Genomic DNA, 23,109 nt, shown 5'->3' on the forward strand with positions numbered 1-23,109 from the left:
TCTGAAAAGGCCTGCTGATACCCTGCAAAAGTTGACTTTTGAGGCTTCTGAGTTTTCTCATAATTGATCTTATTCCATAGGCACTTCTTCTAGAGATGTTACCTTGTCCCAAATATTGATTGGTCAGTAGCAAAGGATTATTATTGGCAATCTTTTATATGTAGGATAGGCTGGACTTGCAGGCAAGGAAAATATTCCTTTGGGATCCAGATAGTAGAAAATTAATCATGGGGTCGATCCCACCACTGGCAAATCCAGAAGACTTGCAAATAGAATAGGAACAGAGTCCAAATCACAAGATCTATGATTTGTTCTGACTCAAATAGAACCTTTGTAAGCTACCTGGGGTCACAGAGAGTGAGTTGGAGGTCACATAAAGGTCTTACATAAATAAATCTAATTCAACTACCTTTGAATTTTGATGTCTCCAGTTGGTTGATTTAGATAACATGCCTTGGCTCCGAATTATATGGAAAAAATGTTTGGCAAATTTGTGTGCCTTCAAGTTTAATGGAATTTGAAAGAGGAACTTCAGCTATTGATTCAAAGAAAATGTGCACTTATTGAAGAAACATAGCTTATTGTGATTGCAGCTTCTCTAAAAATAACTGAGGTTTTCTTAGTAGTGGTGATTGCCCTATTCAATTCATGCAAAGCTTATTAAACTCCCCTCTGCCCCCACATTTCTCCTGGCCTTTTCCTATGTAAGTCTGCATCCACAAAGTATTTTCCAAACTGCCTTTTTCCTACCTACATTTTTGTCCTTCAATTTGACTGATTTGATCATCTAACCTTAGCTTGAAAACTGATGCAATTTGCAAGACCTTCGAAGTAGTATTTTCAGTCTCTTTCTGGATATACCTCCAAGTATAACTCAGCTTAAGAGAGATGTGTACTTTTCTCAACGGATTAAATGTACCGTGAGCAAAAACCTTTCACTTCCTTTATGCAACTGTGCTATGCCCAGAGGCATAACTGAGAAGAACAGAGAAGTGGCATCTCTTTATTGCTTCAATGGAAAATTTCATAGCGTATTTTAGCTCAGAATGGGACAAAGTGCCATGGCCAATTCACAGCTTTTGGACAAACCAAACTGCACCATGGCCAACTCATCATGGAACAACTCACTGCAGGACAATTCAACAATTCACTTTAATTATTTAAAATCATTTAAAAATTACTTTAATTTTTGTCATTCACATTTCATTTTGTCGCTCCAGTTACATCCTTTCTTTAATAATTCTATTCCACCATTTCTTCGATTAGTGTAACTCCTGTCTCTTGGCGAATTGTCCCAGGGAGATTTGGCTACGGAGAGTTGGCCATGATGAGTTGGCCATGGCACAGTTTGGTTGGTCCAAAAGCAGAGGATTATTTCAGTGTCAATCAATTAACCTACTGAATTAGATTTCACAAATGAGCCATCAAATAATTCTTTTACCAATCAGATCGCCTCTCCTATGTCCTTTGCCGGGGTCCCACCACATCTTTGTGAAAATGGTTGCCATTCTTTACCAGCTAGTCTTTATGTATGAACCATGGTGGGCTTGAATCCTTGCCCCTTCTCTGATACTCCGCATGGTCTACCACTATTTCAAAAGGAATCAATCAATCAATCAATCAATCAATCAGAATAATGTTGGAAGGACATTGGAGGACTTGTGGTCCAGCCCCCTCCTCAAGCAGGAGACTCTATACAATTTCAGATAGGTTGGCATCCCAGAATTCATCTTTCTCTGTTCTATGTACTAAAGCCCAGGATTTCCACACTTCCAATCTATAGATCAGGGCTGAAGGATTGCATCCCTTCTGATCAAGATTGTTTTCCTGTAGAATGTTTGCTATGAGAATGGCTAATATTATTTCTGTGGATGGAATTGAAGACTGCATGGACATTGTTATCTGGGGTGGAAAGGAAACATCTCCAGGGATACCCCAAGCTCAAAGAAACAGTTGGAGCAGGACGTTCTCTGGCCTACTACCTGCCCAACGTTTCAGCCAAGAACCTCAATTTAGGAAATCACCATTAAGGCCTTGAAGGTGGATAGAATATCAAAACAGGACAGAAATTTGAGATTGCACTGTAGGTCAGTTTGTGGTTTTAATATCTTGAGTAAAAGGAGAAAAATAAACGAAGCAATGTTGTCATTTCATACGTTGCAGACGTATTGGAAAAACTCGGGAGGATCTTCAGCCAACATAGCATACGTGCACCCTTCAAACCGAAAAATACACTAAGATCTTTTTTATGAACAAGGACAAAGGGATTTTATGGGTGACAAGATGATTCTGTCCAGAATGCTCACAGGTTTGAGGAATTTCTGGTTTTAAAGTCATCAGTAAGAAGAGCTTTTCTTTGCAGGAATTGTTGATCTATGACTCAAGGTATCCCTTGGAATCATCTGTCCTGCTGTTACACCTGCTGGAGGTTTTGTACGAGAACCCCTATTGCCATGTCTGACCAACCCTCTATCCATCATCCTTGCCTATCCTGACTTTTGGATCTTGTGAATCCTTTAGTCCACTGGCCACTTTTAGAGAGAAGCAGTCATGCTCAGATCTGCTCAAAGGAAGCCATGTTTCTTGAATAAAGCCAGATCCACGGTTGCAACCTGAGAGGCTAGAAGATTCAGAGAAGCTGCCCGCTTACTTAACTGAAGTACGAATAAAAAATAGGAAGGAGCTGTACTTTGCAGAGAGATATTTTGTTTAATTTTGCATTATGTAAGGATTGTATAATCTTGTATAAATACAGGAAGAGATGCCAATTGTCCATGTGCCCAGGTTTTGCACCCGGAACGGTAGCGTTTGCCTTGAAGACAGAGACTGGTTGGTTCTTCACATGATCTGATCTGGCTTCCGTTTTGGTGTCGGGGGCAAAAAGGCCACACTCCCAGCCCTTCCCTTTTCTCCTGAACCTCCCTGTTCTTCTCTCTTAATCCTAGATATCCAGCCCCACATCTCAGAGGGGTATAAATAAGTGTCTGCTTCTATCCTGGGCTACACTTTGCAAGCTGAAGAGAAGATTGCAAGATGAAAACTCTGCTGCTGTCCTTGGTGGTGATGGTGGGATTTGTGTACCTGGTCTCAGGTAGGGCCACAAAGCTTTGATCTTAGGTGACAATCAAAGAAAAAAAAAAGGCGGGGGGAGGCAGTGGGAGGTATGATATTTGAGGTAGTTGTGCTCCGTTCTGGTGGTGGGACTTTCTCCCTGTTCTGCACTCTATAAGGAGGGTCCATGGGAGCCTTTGGGAGAGAAGAGGAGGTGTCTGTTTGGAGAGAAGCCCATAGCTGAGACAGTGGCTGTTCCAGGCTGGCATTCTGGGGTAGACTGCCTCTGAAAGTAGAGGCTCCTTTGTGTAGTGAATTCTGCCATGGCACATTTTGCCAGACCAATTCTCGAATACAGCTCATCTGCCTGGAATCCACACTGTTTATCAGACATTAATACAATTGTGTGGGTCCAGAGGTATTTGACGACAAGAGTCCTCCACTCCTCTGCTCACAATAGAATGCACCACCAGGTGGATTTTTATGCCACCAGGCTCAAAATTTTGGGCTTAGACAGCTTAGAACTATGGCACCTTCGGTCTGACTTAAGCATAGTACACAAAATTGTCTGCTACAACGTCCTACCTGTCAATGACTACTCCAGCTTCAACCTTAATAATACAACATAATAATTTTAAATTGGGGTATTTTAAATTTGTGGGGTTTTAAATTGAGCCAAATTTATTTAATTATTTTAAATTTTTAATCGATGTTTTGTCTTGTGTTTTTAAATAGGCTGTACACCGCCCTGAGTCCTTCGGGAGAAGGGCGGTATAGAAATAAAATTATTATTATTATTATTATTATTATTATTATTATTATTATTATTATTATTATTATTATTATTATTATTATTATTTGATTTTTGTATGGAAATTTTCACAGCTGACCGTAGTATTAAATGATCTATCATCTAATAAATAATAAGATTGCAAGATCGGAAAAATAAATATCCAAATAAGATTTCTATGTTTTATTTCTCTCATCTAGGAGATAACCGGACATGTTACTCAGACACTGGAATTCTCTGTTTGGGGACTGAAGAGTGTGCAGAAGGGGAGAACCTATGCTATAAAAAGATAACTAAGGAAGGTTTATTGCGTAAGCACAGTTCTTATCTTTTCTCACAGCTTTTCTTCTTGAACCCAAACTAGAGCTCCCAAATGCACCTGAGAGTTGGAAGTCACGTAGCACCTGTCTGTGCCCTTCCTGGGTTCCCTTGTGGTCATGGCCTGTTGCCGGACACTCTAAGGAATGCAAGGAAAGGGGGGCTTGCACTGGGGAGCCCCGTCCATCCCAGAAGCAGCCCAGATTGGAGGGGGAAACCTTCCTTAGAGAAAGGGGGAGGGAAATGCTGGGAGAGCTGAAAGTTTCTTCTGGAATTGAGGGAAATTGGATGAAGCCATGAAACTTCCAGGAAAGGTGGAATTGCCCCTGAGTCATGTCAAAACGTGGGACTTTCCCAGAAATCTCTTCTTTATTCATTGACTCCTGAGTACTGATTAGAGGAGAAAGGAAGTCAGCCTTCCTACTGGGAGGGAATCCATGAATGTGTTAAAAGTGGGTTTACCGTTTTGTTCAGCAACAGCCACAGGTCTGTTCTTTGGTATTTTTTAAAAAATAATCATTCTGCTTTGTGCTTCCTTCACAGGAATTAAAGTCGTCAAGGGATGTGGCTGCCCTGTTCCAGGAGAAAATGAGAAAGTTACGTGTTGCGCAACTGACAAGTGCAACTGCTAGATCTACAAGGGGCTAAATTCCTTGAGTTTTGCTCTCATCCATCATGGGCCATCCTTGAAAATTTATGCTCCTGGCCTTTACCACCAGATGGTCCATAATCCCCTTCCCCCCTGCTGTCTTTGACGCCTCATCATCCTTCCCTTTTCTCTTGTTCTCTAAGTTTCCTTCTGCTAGTTCTGTAGTTTGAGAATCAAATAAACATCAGCATTCAATTCAAGTGTTTTGATTTATTAATTTCCCCCTCAAAACTGAACATTCCTTTCACAAAACCCACAGTTAGCGAGTCTTCCTCCGGGATCCAGCAGGCAGTGATGCTGGGGTGAGCAGGAATAGGTCCAATCCCTGTTGAATCATGGCTTGGATTGCCTAACGGGGTTATAACCTTACATTCACACAGGGCAAAGAAAGAGGAGAAACCCACAACGGAGTCTTTCCTCAGTGAAACCTCAGAGTCCAACCCTGCTCCTTCCCTCCCTTTCTACTCTCTGGGGCAAACTGAGAGGAAGAGGAAGATGCCTTGAAAGAGAGGAGGGGGATTTGGGGTGAAGGATGGCAGGCCCCTTCTCCACCACGCCCACCTGAAAGAAGAAACATCTTGATTCAACAGTTGACTCTGAAGGCTGTTCTCAAGCTCTCTCAGTCCTGGGTTCAGGTTTTGGCGATAACACCAGAGATCACCTAGGTGGGCACTGGAGCTGAGTGGGAATTTTTCTTCTTAAAAAAAATCATTTAATTTGATTTAGAGACATCCTGGCTCCTGTTCAACTCTGTATGGGCACCACATAGCATAGAAAGAGAACAATAAATACACATTGCAAGAACAACAGTTGGCAAACCTTGTTCACAACATAACCGTGTCATAGTTGGGGATCGAGTGCCTAAGGGGATCGAGTCACCCCTGCCCAATGCCTGGGAGAAGGTTAGGGCTTGTAGGACCTCCAAATCACCAGGAAGTGGGAGCCACCAGGTTGTCCCTCTTTTTTTGATGATCTGGGTGAAGCCACTGGGGAGGGTTATTTGCCACCTCAAGTCGGGTGGGAGAAAGAAAAGGCAATGATGCCAGCAAACCAATAAAGCCCCTTCCCCAATAATGGTACTAAAGCACCCCCTCCCAGTATCCTTGATGTGCCAGAGGTGAGAGATCTGTCAGTGCTGAAGAAACGTCTTGAGAAACTATCAAGTGCCGTTGCCACATTTGGGACAACCGAGACCTGGATGAATGAGAATCTCCAGAGGTATGGAGACCTGCGAGGGATGATGCCTATAGAAGGGGAGCTGGTGTGATGGATTGCAATGATGTAGTCCTTCCTTGTGTTTGCGTGCATGTCTTTGTGTGTGTATGTGTGTGAGTGCATGTCTGTGTGTAGAAACAAGAGGCTGCCTGTCTGTGAGTGACAAAATCACTATAAAGCAGTGATATTAAAAAGAGGAATGGAGCTGACATTACTTCAGTGGGGTTGATATTCCATAGGGCGGGCACCATGGCAGAAAGGTCCAGTCTCCGGGGTCCCACTAGATTTTTTTTTAAAAAATTTGATTTATATGCCGCCCTTCTCCGGAGACTCAGGGCGGCTTACAATGCGCTAAGCAATAGCCTTCATATTTTGTATATTTATACAAAGTCAGCTTATTGCCCCCACAACTGGATCCTCAATTTACCTACCTTAGAAAGGATGGAAGGCTGATTCAACCTTTAGCCTTGGTGAGATTCGAACCTGCAGTAATTGCAGGCAGCTGGTTAATAACAGGGTGCTTTAGACCACTGTACTATCAAGGCTCTTTGGCTCTACATCTATCAAGATGTAGCTTGTTAGCAGACAGGACCCACAATGTGCCTCTTCTGCTGGATCTGCTGGATCTGATGGATCTGATGGGAGGGGCAGATTTAATTGGGGAGAGACAATTCCACAAATAACACAAACTCCATATCAGGAAAGACTTTAAAGGTACTTTGGACCCAGTAGCAAACTGGTAACCAATGCACCTTGTAGATCAGAGGGGTACATTGTGCCATTTTAGGGTAACACATGATATCTTGCAACCCCCACATTCCACATTAGTTGATACTTCTGGATGCTCTTCCAAGGCATGATGATGGATCAAAGTTCTCCCAGAACCAGGCACTTCACTGTTCTCCACCTCCTACATCACACCCATACTCTGAAAAAATCCATCTGATGGTTCTGTACTGATCTTCAAGATCCTGGAAATCCAGGGCTGATTTGTATATTTCAAATGGTTTGTGCCAGTCTAGAATTAAGGAGAACCCCAACCTTCATATCCCCCAGACTGTCCTTTCATTTTTAGAGCTCTCCTTCTGAATACCTTCTTGCAGACTTGGTTGGACGATTATTAACTTAGCAAAAGAAATAGAGCTTCCTTTGTAGATTTGCTACATAGTTTGTGTTCCTTAAATATTCCTAAAAGATATTCAGGTGAGAGCAGCCAAGCTTTCATCTTGCAATCGTCTCTGTAGCTAGCAAAGTGTAGCACAGGATGGGAGAGGGCACCAGAAGTGGGTTTCAAATCCCAGTGCTCCCCATTCACAATCGAACCAGGGTGAACTGGTAACCCCACTGGAGGGCACACATTATACCTTTGAGATGCTGTCCTTGCAAGATTAGATTTCTAGGATTAAGAGAGAAGAACAGGGGGACTCAGGTGCAGAAGGGTAGGGCAGGAGATTGTCCCCTTTCGCTCACCACCAAAGGGGAAACCAGATTAGAGCAGATAAGGAACCAACCGGTTCCTTATCTATTTTTCTGTCTGCAAAATTTGGGCACTTGGACAATTGGACAAATGCTACCATTCCAAGTGCAAATTTGGTCACCAGGACAGTTGATATCACTTCCTGAAGTTATAGAAGGCTGCATAACCTGTGCAAAGTACAAACTTAAACAAAAGCTCTCTCGGCAAAGTTCAGTGACTTTGTACATCCATTAACCAAATGGACAAATGCTTCAAGTCTTCTAACCCCAGTTAGAAGTTGTGACGGTGTCTGTTCTCTGAAAAGGGAGAGAAAAAAGGAGAGAAAAGGGAGAGAAAAAGGCCCAGATGGAAAGCAGGCCCAAAGAAAAAGCCGAGGTTTATTCCACAGTGGGATTACTTAGGAGAAATCTCAGGAAGATTCTAAGAAGTGATCTCAGTCACCACCAAACAAATCTGTTCCTCCGAATTTCCTCCTGTGATTCTAGGAATCTTTTGGTTGAGGTATTGCCAGTAAGAGTAATTTGGCTTAAGATATAAAGTTCCTCACTGAGAGAGCCAAAGAAGCTAAAAATGTTGGAAGGGGGCTGTGAGATCCTTTCTTGAACCCCAGCTAAAGTAGGAATTCACCCCAAAAGTCAAAAATGGTCAATGTGAGCATAATGGGCCTGGTGGCTCAGCAGACTAAAAACATTGTGATTAACACCAGCTGTCTGCAATTAAAGTAAGTTCGAATCTCGCCAGGCTCAAGGTTGACTCAGCCTTCCATCCTTTCTAAGGTAGGTAAATTGAGGACCCAGTTTGTGGGGGCAATAAGCTGACTTTGTATAAATATACAAAAGTATGAAGGCTATTAAATCAAATTAAAAAAAATTGTCAGGATTCCAAGTAATAGATCCATCGCAAGCAAAAACTCCAGGGGTGAGCTTCAAAATTTTTTGCAAGGGGTTCTCTGCCCAGTTGCTAGATGGGTGTGGCCATGGTGGGTGTGGTCTAGTCGGCCTCCTGCACCATGGTGGGGGGTGGGGGCGCATTTTTGCCCTCCCCAGGCTCTGGAGGCTTTCCTTCAGGCTCTTGGAGGGTGAAAATGGCCTCCCCAGGCTCCGGAGGACCTCTGGAGGCTGGAAACTGGCCTATTTTCAGCCTTCCCAAACTTCCAGTAGGCCCGTGTTTGTTTGTTTGTTTGTTTGTTTGTTTATTTATTTATTGGTTTGATTTATATGCCGCCCTTTTCCGGAGACTCAGGGCGGCTTACAATGCGTTAAGCAATAGCCTTCATACTTTTGCATATACCTGCTTAGTGAGGCTTTTTGGCCCCCCCAAGCGGTGTTCTTTTTTATGCAAAGTCAGCTTATTGCCCCCACAAACCGGGTCCTCATTTTACCAACCACGGAAGGATGGAAGGCTGAGTCAACCTTGAGCCTGGTGAGATTTGAACTTGCAGTAATTGCAGGCAGCTGGTGTTACTTAACAGCACTTTAGTCTGCTGCACCACCACAGCTTGTTTCACTGTCCCCGAGCCTCTGAGTGCGCCCTGCACTTACCTGCATCCAAATCGGACCGCTTGGGGACTCATGGGAGGGGCGGGGGAGGGTGGGCAGGGCCAGCTATGAGTGGGATTTGGGGGTTTTCTGAATTGCACATAATCTTAGCTAGAGATTCTCCTGAACCCCTGTGAACCCCCAGCAGCCCAGCCCTGAAAAACTCAGAGCCACGTAGATTCCTCAAAGAATAGCTTTATTGGAAATATCATATTGGCACATGTCTGGTGAAAACCAACTTTGGTGGCCATTGCTATTGAGCTTGGGTATGTCCGTCAAGGTCATGTTCCTTACTATCTACAAATATGGACAATCCAGGAAGGCAGGAATATCATTTTCACACCTGCACGGTATAACCTCAGTGAGTCAGAAGGAAGAATGGAGAAGGCGCATCTTGTGACGCGATGGTTCAACCATAAAAAAAACAAAATTTGTTTGTTCCACGATCTGGAATGAGCTCCCCCCCGGAGATACGTAGGATCCCGGATCTTCGCACCTTCCGTCGCGCGCTTAAAACGTTTTTGTTTCATCAAGCTGGCCTGGCCTAAATCATCTCCTCTTTTAAATTTAAATTTTAAACATAAATTTTTAATCTGTTTAATTATGGGGTATTTTGAAATTCAGCCTAAATTATTTAATTTGTTTTAATTTATTTTAGATTTTGTATTTCCTGTGTTTTATCTTCTGGCTGTTCACTGCCCTGAGTCCTTCGGGAGAAGGGCGGTATAGAAATTTAATAAAATAAAATAAATAAAATAAATAAAATAAAAATTAAAAATATTTAGCGACTTAGTGGCAAAAAGATATTATCTGGAAAGAAACATGGCTGTGTTGCAATTCTCAGCTTGTCAGCCTCCGCCTTTATTGCTTTGGCTGCCATAGTAACTAAGAGGGGGGAGAGCTAGGTAGCATGGGGGGGTGGGGAAAAGCGTGCTGGAGGAATCTGGTGGAATCGAAAGCAATACTTAAGCCACCGGACTGTATCTTTGAAGCTGCTATCGGGTCAACGGTCATGGCATTCCTGATTGATGATGCTGCCAGACGTGTGCTTCCACCTGACCCCTGGGAGACCTTTGGATTGGATGATTTACGGTGGACAGTGGGAGGGGATGCTTTCTATATGCAATTTTCGCGCTTGTTGCCTTAGATTCTGCTTTCCCTTGGTTGTGATCACTTCATTTTCTAGTAAAAGTACCTTTCTCTATAAACAATGGAGTTTGGGTCTTTCCTGGACTTTGAAGGAAGCACACTTGACATTAAGCAGAATCTCTTCTCCAGCCATCCCGGATAAACACCGAGGGGGCTGAACCCAAAATATGTCTGATCAAGAGAGTGAAGGAGACCAGATGGGAGCTTCTGGCTCTATGATAACTTCACTTCAAGAGGAGAAGGAAGCTGCGGAGTGGGTGGAAAAAATTTGGCTGAGAGAGGAGCCAGAGGAAGCTAGATGGTCGAGGGGAGTAGGAAGGTTGCCGGACCTGGGAAGGACCCCCCAAGGAGTAACCAGCTCCAGACCCCATAAGGGAGAGGCAGTGTGGCTGCAAGAGCAAAAGGAGAGCCTCATGATTGCTCAGGCGATGCAACTCCTCCGCGATGCCGAGGAAAGCCGGAAAAGCCATGAGTCTTATGTATTCCCTGTGGGGAAGGGAGGAGACTACCCCAGGGTCGATCCAGAAGAGACAGCCTGTGGGGGAGAGGAAGAGGAAGCTGGGGAAGAAACATCTCAGGCTTCTGGAGCTCAAGCGAGGGATGCAGCAACCCAGGGACCCCCAGCCTTGCAGGCCCTACCCCGCAGATGCAAAAAACCAAAAATTCCCCCCCTAACTGGAAAATATGATGGGAATCCAAAGACCTTGAGGCTTTTCTTGACCCAAGTGTGGAACCACATGCAGGACTGGGGGGAGGACTACTTATCAGATGCGGCATGAGTGAGATGCATCATGAATGTCTTAGAGGGAGTAGCAGCTGAATGGATGGTGGTCCTCCACAATAATAACTCCCCCTTGCTGAGGAATTACAACCTGTTCATGGGGGTTCTTAGGAGGCGGTTTGAAGACTACCTAGCTGAGCGGAAAGCGAGACTCTGAATGAAGGGTATCCAGCAGGGCCGGAGATCGGTGGCAGAATACACCCAAGAATTTTGCGAACTGGCACCCTACATGACAGGGTGGTCAGAAGCGGCCCTACTGGAGAGTTTCAAGGATGGACTGAATGAAGACATATACAAAGACTGTAGAGCATGGGGGGTCCCCGAAGACTTGCAGAGTTGGGACGTAGTAGCTGAGGATGTGGAGATCGAGCTGGCCCGAAGCCGACTCCGAGGAGGCCGTGTAGGGGACCTGTCATCCTCCTTCTACTGCAAAGGAGCGCCAATGATGGGTGTGGGGAGAGTGGAATTCAAACCCAAATTGAAGCCCTTCACGTGCTTCAAATGTGGAAAGGAAGGCCATCAGGCTGCCGAATGTTTCTCCAAGCCAGTGCCAAAATCTACCGGCTCGGGACCAAAGAAGGCTGACAAAGCACCCGCAAAAACTCACAAAACTGCCCTGAAAGGAGAAGTCATTGAGTTCGCTCCCCGAAACCAGGGTGAATGGGAACTCTGAGCACCACGGACGACAGCGGGATGGACTCCAACTCTGACTCCGATGATCTGGTGAGTCACACTGAGGCCCCATGCTCATCCCCATAGAAATAAGGGTGCCGTCCACAGGGGCACATGCACAGATGTTAGCCCTATTAGACTCTGGGTGTCCAAGTGGTTCCAAGTGGGGCTGACACTGGGTGCACCAGGTGCATAATCAGCCCGAAAGTGGTGGAGAAAATGGGCCTGAGGCTAAAAATGTTAAAAAGGCCCATTGCGTTCTGTCAGTTGGATGGATCGATTGCAGGAGGGGGCCCAGACAGCTTTGTGACCGAACCCATTGAAATGCAATTGGGGGATCAGGTAGAGACCCTCAGTTTTATTGTGGCCCCTGGCATGGAACGACCCCTCATACTTGGACTGCCCTGGCTCCATAGATGGAACCCACGTGTTAACTGGAAGACGGGGGTTTTGCGCATTCACACTGGAAAACTGAGACTAGAGAGGGAAGAAACCCCCCTGGAGGACGGAGTAGAACATGAAAGGGTGGAAGTGGCAATAGGCCACATCGAAGGGGAGGAAAAGATTCCAAAGTGCTGCCCCCCCACAGAGCTATGGACTGTACCATTGAAATATTCCCCGGGGTGAAGCTCCCTAAGCCAAAGATCTACCCCATGACCCTTCGAGAACTAGGGGAATTGCGAAACTTCATTGATAAAAACCTAGAATGAGGTTTTAGCCAACTAGCCAGACCAAGGGTGGCGGCGCCGGTATTGTTCTGGGAAAAGAAAGATGGCTCCTTTCGTTTGATAGTTGATTATAGGAATCTCAACGCTATTTGCGTGGAAAACGTTTACCCCCTGCCGTTCATGAAGGACATGCTAGCACATTTAGGAAAGGGGAAAATTTTCACCAAACTGGACTTACGAGAGGCATACTACAGAGTGAGAATTAAGGAGGGGGTTGAATGGAAAACAGCATTTAGTTGCCCACTGGGGTGTTTCCAGTTTTGAGTGCTCCCGTTTGGACTACAGGGAGCCCCTGCTGTGTTCATGCAATTGATTAACGAAGTACTGCATGAGCACCTGTATAAGGGGGTGTTGGTATACTTGGATGACATCCTTATCTACTCTGAGAACATGGACGATCATGTGAAATTGTTGCGAACTGTCCTGAAAAAGCTCAGGGCTGCTGAACTATATGCCAAACTCTCTAAGTGCGAGTTCCACCAAAGCAAAATTGACTATCTTGGATATCGCATATCGCATGAGGGAATAGAGATGGACCCTGGAAAAGTTTGGGCTGTATTGGAATGGGCCATGCCACGCACCCGCAAACAACTACAGAGTTTCCTGGGATTTGCTAACTTCTATAGACAGTTTATCCCCTCGTTCGCCAAAATCGCTCTGCCAATAACAAATCTTCTGAAAACAAAAGCTGAAATAAGGCCAAAGCCCTCACGGGCCCTTGAATGGACTATGGACTGTCAGGCGGCATTCAAAAAGTTGAAACGGTTGTTTGCTGCTGAACCAGTCCTCAAACATCTGGACATGAAAGAGCCTTTTGTAGTACAGGCTGACGTGAGCGACGTGGCAGTAGGAGCAGTACTTCTGCAAAAGAATGCAGAAGGGAAATTACAACCCTGTGCCTATACGTCCCGCAAATTGTCAGAGACTGAAAGGGATGGGCCATATGGGAGAAGGAAGCTTTTGCAGTGCAATGGGCATTGTTAATATGGAGACAATTTCTTGAAGGAGCTAAGCATCTTTTTGAAGTTTGGACTGACCATAAAAACCTGGAGGCTTTGAAAACACCGCGTAAACTGTCACCAAAGCAAGTTCGTTGGGCTCAGCACTTCAACCATTTTAATTTCACTCTTCGCTACCTTCCTGGTGGAAAGAACTTCATGGCGGATGCACTTTCCAGATTGCCTCAATACAACAGCATCAAGGAGGAAGTGGTTCGGCCTATCATCCCTTCGACAAAATTAGCAGCGCCAGTGATTACCAGAGTGCAGATGAGGGCCGATCCAGCCCTCTCGGGTGATTTGCTTCAGAAACTACAAGAAGCTCTAAAAACTAACTAGTGGTTTCGAACCCACTCGAATGAATGTACACTCCGTGATGGACTAGCTTGAATTGGGGCCAAATTGTATGTTCCGGCCAGTTTAAGAGTAGCAGTGTTGCAGCACACTCATGATGCCAAGGCAGCGGGACACTTTGGATTTGTTAAAACTCTACATCTCGTTAAAAGACAATTCTGGTGGCCTGCACTCAAAAAGGACATAGAGGCATATGTAGCTAGCTGTCCGGTGTGTGCCTCAGCTAAGAGACCTCCGGGGAAGCCACCTGGTTTACTTCAGAGTCTGGCAAGGCCAAATGCCCCTTGGAAAGAGATATCCATGGATTTTATTGTAGACCTGCCGGAGAGTGGGGGGGTGCACAGTCATTTGGGCAGTAACGGATTTTCCAAACAAGTGCACTTCATCCCTTGTTCTAAAATCCCTTCAGCTAAAACCCTTGCAAAATTGTTTATTCAACATGTTTATCGATTACATGGGGCTCCAAAACGTATAATCTCGGACAGGGGTGTGCAATTTACCTCCAACTTTTGGAAGGAGTTTTTAATGTTAATAGGCTCCACCCAGGGGTTAAGCTCCACCCACCACCCCCAGACAAATGGGGCTTGTGAGAGAACCAATGCCGTGTTAGAACAGTACATGAGATGTTACATAAATTACCCGCAAGACATCTGGGTGGACTTATTGCCATTTGCAGAGGTGGCGTATAATAACTCCATACATAGCAGCACCGGTTTCACTCCATTTAAGGTGGCCTCTGGCCAAGAGTTTGTGCCAATCCCAGAGCTACCACAGGATAACCCACAGAACCCCTCTTTAATTGAGTGGATTGAATAGCTACGGGGTACTTGGGCAGTAACTCGAAAAGCTTTAGATGACGCACACCGAGCACATAAAGCCCAAGCTGACAAAAAGAGGTGCCCGGCACACGCTTACAAAGTGGGTGATATGGTTTATCTTTCCACCAAATATTTACAGACTTCCCAGAAATCAAAAAAGCTCGGACCCAAGTATGTGGGCCCTTTCTCAATCACTAGACTCATCAACCCAGTCACAGTTGAATTGGAATTGCCCAAAAATTTGAGTCAAATCCATCCTGTGTTTCATGTTAGCTTGCTGAAAACGGAACATTCGTCCCCTTTGCGTCTGAACCAGGACTCTCCTCCGCTCCCCATACTGATAGAAGGGGAACAACATTTTGAAGTTAAGGAAATCTTGGACTCTAGGAAGCATCACGGTAAAGTGCAGTATCTGGTGGCCTGGAAGCATTTCCCATTATCTCAAACTGAATGGGTGAATAAATGTGATGTCCGGGCGTCAAAGAAAGTACAGTTGTTTCACACCAAATATCCTGATAAACCCTAATTTCTGTGTTGTTTTGTTTTCTCTTTCCCTGTTTAGGACTAACATCTTTTCTGCAGAGGGGCCGAATGTCAGTCTCCACCTTTACTGTTTTGGCTGCCATAGTAACGGGAGGGGGGAGAGCTAGGTAGCATGGGAGGGGGACCGTGCTGGAGGAATCTGGAGGAATCGAAAGCAATACTTAAGCCACTGGACTGTATCTTTGAAGCTGCTATCGGGTCAACGGTCGTGGCATTCCTGATTGATGACGCTGCCAGACGTGTGCTTCCACCTGTCCCCTGGGAGACCTTTGGATTGGATGATTTACGGTGGACAGTGGGAGGGGATGCTTTCTATATGCAATTTTCACACTTGTTGCCTTAGATTCTGCTTTCCCTTGGTTGTGATCACTTCATTTTCTAGTAAAAGTACCTTTCTGTCAGCCTCCGCTTTTACTGCTTTGGCTTTCTCTATAAAACATGGAGTTTGGGTCATTCTTTCCTGGACTTTGAAGGAAGCACACCTGACATAGCTTTTTTTTTTAAACCAGGAAACAAATTAATGAATGACACGTCTCATCCCTTATGCCTGGGAGCATACTAAGAGGGATGATAATAACAATATAATAATTTTGCACGGTGTGCAGTGTTTACATTGCATAAGCAGAGAAAAGCAGACATCTCTCTTAAACTCAGTTGTATTCGGAACTGCACCAGGACTAATTTTGAGGCAAGGGTTATTAGCTCAGTCGGTCAATGCGAAGCATGAAAACATACATAGAGAGTGGGCAGTAGGGAGAAACAAAGGGGTGGGGGAATTTAACGGAATTTTTGTTGGTAGATTCTAATTCTGTTCACCCTGCCAGCAGTTCCTGAGATATTGGAACACTGCTATCGTGTCTCATCTAGTCCTTCTTTTCATTAAACTAGACATATCCAGGGGTTGCCACAAAGAAGCGGGAGTCAAACTATTCTCCAAAGCACCTGAGAGTAGAACAAGAAGCAATGGGTGGAGGGTAGAGCTGAGGATTTTGTTCAATATCTGCATGACAAAATCACTCAGATTCAGGAAGATCTGGACTCCGACTGGGTGGTTCCAGGAGGGATGACTGAGGCAGGTCTTGAGAATGTTACCTGGGATGAGTTTGATCCTGTGACCCCTGATGATGTGGACAGGATTCTGGGTGGACTGAATGCGACCACATGTTTATTGAACCCATGCCCTTCCTGGTTAGTGCTGGCTTCCCAGGAGGTGACGCGAGGCTGGCTCCAGGGGATTATAAATGCTTCATTGGGTGAGGGTGACTTCCCACCCACCTTGAAAGAGGTGGTGGTGAGGCTTCTCTTCAAGAAGCTGTCTGTGGACCCTGCAGTGTTGGCTAATTATCGTCCTGTCTCCAACCTTCGTTTTGTTGCGAAGGTTGTTGAGAGTGTGGTCGCGCAACAGCTCCCCCAGTACCTGGATGAAACAACGTATCTGGATCCGTTCTAGTCGGGCTTCAGGCCTAGGTACAGCACGGAGATGGCATTGGTCGCATTGGTTGATGATCTCTGGAGGGCTCGGGACAGGGGCTGCTCCTCTGTCCTGGTCCTATTAGACCTCTCAGCGGCTTTTGATACCATCGACCATGGTATCATGCTGCACCGGTTGGAAGAGTTAGTGGTGGGGGGCACTGTATTACAGTGGTTCTCCTCCTTTCTCTTTGACCCGTTGCAGTCTGTGTTGGCAGGGGGGCAGAGGTCGACCCCGAGGCCCCTCATATGTGGGGTGCCACAAGGGTCGGTCCTCTCGCCCCTTTTGTTCAACATTTATGTAAAGCTGCTGGGCGAGATCATCTGTGGTTTCGGGGTGAAGTACCACCAATACACTGATGACACCCAGCTGTACATCTCCACCCCGGACCACCCCAACGATGCCCTTGAAGTGATGTCCCAGTGTCTGGAGGCCGTGCGAATCTGGATGGGGAGGAACAGGCTCAGGCTCAACCCATCCAAGACTGAGTGGCTGTGGTTTCCGACGTCCCGATATAGTCAGTTGATGCCATCGCTGACTATTGGGGGTGAATCGCTGGCCCCCACAGAGAGGGCTCGCAACTTGCGTGTCCTCCTGGATTCATGGCTGTCTTTAGAAGAGCGCTTGATGGCCGTGACCGGGAGGATTTTTCATCAGGTTCACCTGATTCGCCAGTTGCGTCCCTTTCTGGATCGGGACTCCCTACACACAGTCCCTCATGCCCTCGTCACTTCCCACCTGGACTACTGTAACGCTCTCTACATGGGGCTCCCCTTGAGGAGCACCCAGAGGCTCCAACTGGTGCAGAGTGCGGCTGCGTGGGTGGTTATGGGAGCAACATGGCGCTCCCATGTGACACCTCTCCTGCACGAGCTGCACTGGCTCCCGGTGGTCTTCCGGGTGTGCTTCAAGGTTTTGGTTACCACCTTTAGAGTGCTCCATGGCTTAGGACCTGGTTATTTACGGGACCGCCTACTATCACAAGCAGCCTCCCACCAGCTGGTACGCTCTCATAGAGAGGGGCTCCTCTGGGTACCGTCAGCCAAACAATGTCAACTGGCGGCCCCCAGGGGGAGGGCCTTCTCTGTGGGGGCACCCACTACCTGGAACGAGCTCCCCACAGAGATACGGAGGATCCCGGATCTGCGCACTTTCCGCCGTGCTCTTAAGATTCTTCTATTCCAGCAAGCCGGCCTGGCCTAATTTTCTCCCCTGTTTTAAAATTCTTTTAAATTGAAATTTTAATCTATTTTAAATTATTGGGATTTTTAATTGTCTCGGGCTAAATTATTTAATCTGATTTTAATTATGTTTCTAACTTTTGTATCTATGTATTTTATTTTGTGCCTGTTCACCACCCTGAGTCCTTCGGGAGTAGGGTGGTATATAAATTTAATAAAAGAAAGAAAGAAAGAAAGAAAGAAAGAGAGAAAGAAAGAAAGAAAGAAAGAAAGAAAGAAAGAAAGAAAGAAAGAAAGAAAGAAAGAAAAGAAAAGAAATTAATCAAGGAGAGAAGCTACTTAGAACTGAGGAGAAATGTCCTGACAGTGAGAACAATTAATCAATGGAACAACTTGCCTCCAGAAGCTGTGAATGCTCCAACACTGGAAATTTTTAAGAAGATGTTGGATAACTATTATTTTTTTTTTAATTTAATTTATATGCCACCCTTCTCTGGAGACTCAGGGCGGCCTACAATGCGCTAAGCAATAGCCTTCATTCTTTTGTATATTTTTTTATACAAAGTCAGCTTATTGCCCCCATAATCTGGGTCCTCAATTTACCCACCTTAGAAAGGATGGAAGGCTGAGTCAATCTTGAGCCTGGGGAGATTCGAACTAGCAGTAATTGCAGGCAGCTGGATGATAATAACAGGCTATTAGTCTGCTGCGCCACCAGGCTCTTCATTTGTCTGAAGTAGTGTAGGGTTTCCTGCCTGGGCAGGGGGTTGGACTAGAAGACCTCCAAGGTCCCTTCCAACTCTGTAATTCTATTCTATTCTATTCTATTGATAGAGCTACTCAGTCTTGGCTTAAAAGACTTGGTGTACCTCCAAATACAACTGGGCTTAAGAGAGATGTGTGCACCTGTCTTTGCTTATGCAAGGCAAACATTGCACACAGTACAAAATTATTTGCTATAAAACTATCCGTATCATCCCTATTAGCATGCCTCCAGGAATAAGCTGTGAACAGGGACGTGGCATTCACTCATTTGATTCCTTGTTAAAAAAATGTTCACAATTGCAAGACAACTAATGTTCGTATTCCAGACCGCATCATTTATTCTGCTGGATATTTTTAATTTCGTTTATTAACATTAAATCTATCATGCATACTCTGTCCTTCAAGCAGTAGATCACTGATTTTGAGATTCATAAACTCATTCTGCCTCTCCCTTTATTGTCATTGAAGCCCCATCACTGAAAGACTGAAAATCAGTAGATCACAAGAAAGATAATTTGTCTGACCGAAAGCAGAATGGCATGTTGTGTTACACATAAATGTTGCAAATCCCAAGGAAGTAGATGAAGTAGGATAATTCATTTGGGGATATGCAGATAACATAAGATATGAAATGCTGCTAAAAACACAGAAAAATTATTTTATCTACCTATTTATTTATTTATGAAAACATTTAATATAAATACTGTAAGGTCCCAAAATATACTTGAGTCACCAGAATGCCAAAGAGAGAGACTCAAGACGAGGCTTGCAAAAAGAAGCAGATTTTATTTATGGCCAAAAACAAAATACCGGGTGGGACTATATCCAGAGCATAGAGATACAATGCATGCGAGGAGATAGCCACACCTTGGGGAAGGTATGGCGTCCTTTTATACCCTCAGAGGCATCACCTTAGTACCCAATTCTGGCCTCCTCATTTAGGTTTGTGCATTCCTTGCTGCCCTGCAGAGGAATAGAAGCCTCCCAATTAGTCTAATAAAAAGCAGGACTTGGGGTGATATGATAGCAGTCTTCCAATATCTGAGGGGCTCCAACAACCAAGAAGAGGGGGATAACCTGTTGTCCAAAGCAACTGAAAGCAGAACAAGAAGCAATGGATGGAAACTAATCAAAGAAAAAACCAACCTACAAATAAGAATGAATTTTCTGACAGCTAGAACAATTTATTAAGGCAACAGCTTGCCTCCAGAAGTTGTGGGTGCAGTTTTAAAAAAAAGATTGACCATCTGAAATATTATAAGGTCTCCTGTTTGAGCAGGGAGTTGGACAAGAAGACTTCAAGGATCTCTTCCAACTCTGTTACTCCATTATTTTGGAGCTCCTGATGATCCCACCAACAGATTAAGGGTGAAAGTGTTTAAATTCATTCTCCCCACCTCTGATTGTTTTGATCCAAACAGGACCTATCCAGCTGCTTTTTTCTGTTCATATTTTGATGTGTCAACCTGATTGATTCATCTAACATGCTGTGGGTCAGAAATATATCAAAGAACTTTGAGCAAATGTTTTAATTCTCAGTCTCTGGGTATTTCCAAGTTTGAGGGAGCTTAAGACAAAAGTTATATCTGTTAAATCAAGGCAATGTTTGAACATCTTGGACAGCAATTTTTTACAATTATCCTTGTGCTCTTAAGTGAGGTTGAGATGCACAGAATTATATGATTTCTCTGACAACTAAGATTCTATTATATCTGCCACACTTATAGTGATTTTGGATATTTTGATGCTTCACATTGACTGATTGAGATAAAAGCCCTTGGCTTAAAAGTAGTCTTGGTGGACTTCCAAACACAACAGAGCTTAAGAGGGCTGTTTACTCATCTTTGCTTATGCAATGCAAACACTACACACTGTGCAAAATTATTGTATTGTCCATATTGTTCCTCTCAGCATATTTACTGGCATAAGTGATGAACAGAGACGTGGCATTCGTTCATTTGGTTCCTGGTTAAAAAAATGTCACAGTTGCAATACCACCATGATTGTGTTCCAGATAGTACCTTTTGCCACTAACCCAATAGATATTTTTAATTTTTTTAAAGGTTGAGCCATCAGGTAATGCTACACAAGCTGCAAATCCTCCGTTCTTCCTCCTAACTCATTGAGGTTATACCCACAGATTTTAATCAGAATAGAGCGGGAAGGGGCCTTGGAGATCTTCTAGTCCAAGCTCTTGCTCAAGGAGGAGACCCTATACCATTTCAGACAAGTGACTGTCCAGTGTTTTCATAAAAACCTCCAGTGATGGAGCACCTACAACTCCTAAAGGCAAGCTGTTCCACTGGTTAATTGTCCCCACTGTTAGGAAGTTTCTCCTTAATTCCAGGTGGCTTCTCTCCTTGATTAGTTTCCATCCATTATTGGGTTTGGCTCGCCCAGTGAAAAGAAGGACTACGAGTGACATGAAAGCAGTGTTTTAATATTTGAGAGGTTGACACAAAGAGGAGGGGGTCAACCTATTTTCCAAAGCACCAGAAGGCAAGACAAAAAAACAACGGATGGAAGCTAACCAAGGAGAGAAGCAACCTAGAACGAAGGAGAAATTTCCTAACAGTGAGAACAATTAACCAATGGGAAAATTTGCATTTAGAACCTGTGGGTGCTCCATCACTGGAGGCTTTGAAAAAGAGACTGGACAAACATTTGTCTGAAATATTATAGGGTCTTCTGCTTGAGCAGAGGGTTGGACTAGAAGACCTCCATGGTCCCTTCCAACTCTGTTATTCTGGATCCATAAACTCATTCTGAATCTCCCTCGATTTTCATCTAAGCCACATCCTGGAAAGACTCCATGATGCACTAAGCTGTAGGCAACAAAAATCAGTATATCAGAACAAAGATGCTTTGTCTGATGGAAACTTGAGTGACATATTGTGTTACACCTAAATGTTGCAAATCCCAAGGAAGTAGATAAACTAGCATAACACATTTGGGGAAGTGCATGAAGATATCTTAAGATGTGAAATGCTTCTAGAAAGAAAGAAGAATTATTTTGTCTACCTCTTTATTTATTAAAATGTTTAACTACCCTATAGCCAAAACCCTCTGGACAGTTTACACTAAAAACACCTCAAAATACAATTTGAGTAAAAGCAGATAAAAATGAAATGCAAAATAAATGCAAGATATAAACCAGGTAGCTCCCAAGAAGTTCATCAGACAACTGAATGAATTAAAATTCAATTAGGAGCCAATTTAAAATCCTCAGGAAATTAAAAAGCTCTTCATTTGATGCTAAAAAAATGCTATGACACCTGTCATTTATTTATTTATTTACAAATATTTATATGCTGCCCTTCTCCCAAAAGACTCAGGGCGGCGAACACAAGTTAAAACATACAATAATGAAGGAAAATCCTAATTAAAACCAATTAAAGCAGGGACAAATAAATAATAAAACCCAAGAATCAGAATCAGCCCATTTGTTGAAACAGCCAAGTCTTTAGGCCTCAAAGGAAGGAGCAGAGATCAGACGCTGTCCAGAGCTCGGTGGGTAACTCATTCCAGAGAACAGGAGCACCCACAGAGAACAATCTACCCCTGGATGTTGCCAGCCGACATTGTCTGGTCGATGGTACCCTGAGGAGGGCAGCCCTGTGTGAGCGGACAGGACGGTGGGAGGCAGGTAGGAGATGGTCCTACAAGTACCCTGGACCTAAGCCACTTCTAGAAATAACAACTCAACAATAGGGTTCCTCCATGGAAAAAAGTTATCCCATCTGTGGAGACTCACCTCCTTGAAGGAGGAGACCTAGAGGAGGACTTCATTAGAAGTTCTCAATGGCTTTGTATGGTTGATCCTGCGCATGTTGGGGATTTTCCACTTTGGGTTCTGGATGGGATGACACTGTCTTAAATGGATCCTCTGCATAACCTGAAGGTCCTCCTGGATTCACAGCTCCTGCTGGAAGAGCAGGTAGGGAGGATCTTTGGCCACCCTTTAGTGGTACAGCAGTTGAGTCAATCTCTGGGCCAGGAGACCCTTGTCAGAGTCACTCATGCCCTCGTGGCCTCCCATCCAAGATTATGGCAATATTTGAGCACATGTTTTAATTCTCAGACCTTGTGTCTCTCCAAGCTTAATGGAAGTTCAGAAAAATATTTCAGCTTTTCATTCAAGGCAAAGTTTGCACATCTTGGAGAGCAATTTGTTATGGTTATCTTAAGTGAAGATGAATTGAACAGAAATATGATGGTCTCTCTAGCAATAGCCATAGCACTTAGACTTATATACGGCTTCACAGTGCTTTAAAGCCCTCTCTCATTCAAGACAACGATGAATCTGCATACAGATGAGAATTAAGAGAATTAAGAGAATTGTGGATTCTAGAGAAACATCTTCAGGAGAAAAAAGAGCATTGCAATTTGGAATCTTCGTTTTGGAGAACTTTGAACTATATCAGTGATAATAGCCGTGAGAACTTTTGGGGAGGATTGCTTTGTCTGCAAGCAGCTTGACTTTGGGGGGAAAAAAAGGAAAACAACAGAACTTTTAAATCTGGAACAATACTAATATAGAAAGAATAAAATGGCACAGGAAATTAGGGAAATGATGGAAATGATGTATTCATCCTGGAAAGTGGAAATAAG

At 44.3% G+C, this 23,109-nt stretch overlaps 1 protein-coding gene across 1 annotated transcript; it reads left to right on the forward strand.

Annotated features, from left to right (window-relative positions):
- Positions 1–3,023: 3,023 nt before the first annotated feature.
- On the forward strand, positions 3,024–4,914 carry LOC139315565 (toxin 3FTx-Dis4-like). The gene is made up of 3 exons (XM_070941954.1): positions 3,024–3,091; positions 4,042–4,152; positions 4,703–4,914. The coding sequence occupies exons 1-3, from the start codon at positions 3,034–3,036 to the stop codon at positions 4,789–4,791; spliced, it is 258 nt and encodes an 85-aa protein (XP_070798055.1). The 5' UTR covers positions 3,024–3,033; the 3' UTR covers positions 4,792–4,914.
- Positions 4,915–23,109: the final 18,195 nt, after the last annotated feature.

This window comes from Pituophis catenifer, unplaced genomic scaffold, assembly GCF_029215685.1.
Source record: "Pituophis catenifer annectens isolate HBS135680 unplaced genomic scaffold, rPitCat1.0.hap2 SCAF_3, whole genome shotgun sequence".
Classification (NCBI taxonomy): Eukaryota; Metazoa; Chordata; class Lepidosauria; order Squamata; family Colubridae; genus Pituophis; species Pituophis catenifer.

Coding starts and splice junctions, on each gene's coding strand:
- LOC139315565 (XM_070941954.1), top strand. CDS start 3,034: ATGAAAACTCTGCTGCTGTCCTTGGTGGTGATGGTGGGATTTGTGTAC. Junction 3,092..4,041: donor ATTTGTGTACCTGGTCTCAG/GTAGGGCCACAA, acceptor TCTCTCATCTAG/GAGATAACCGGACATGTTAC. Junction 4,153..4,702: donor AACTAAGGAAGGTTTATTGC/GTAAGCACAGTT, acceptor CTTCCTTCACAG/GAATTAAAGTCGTCAAGGGA.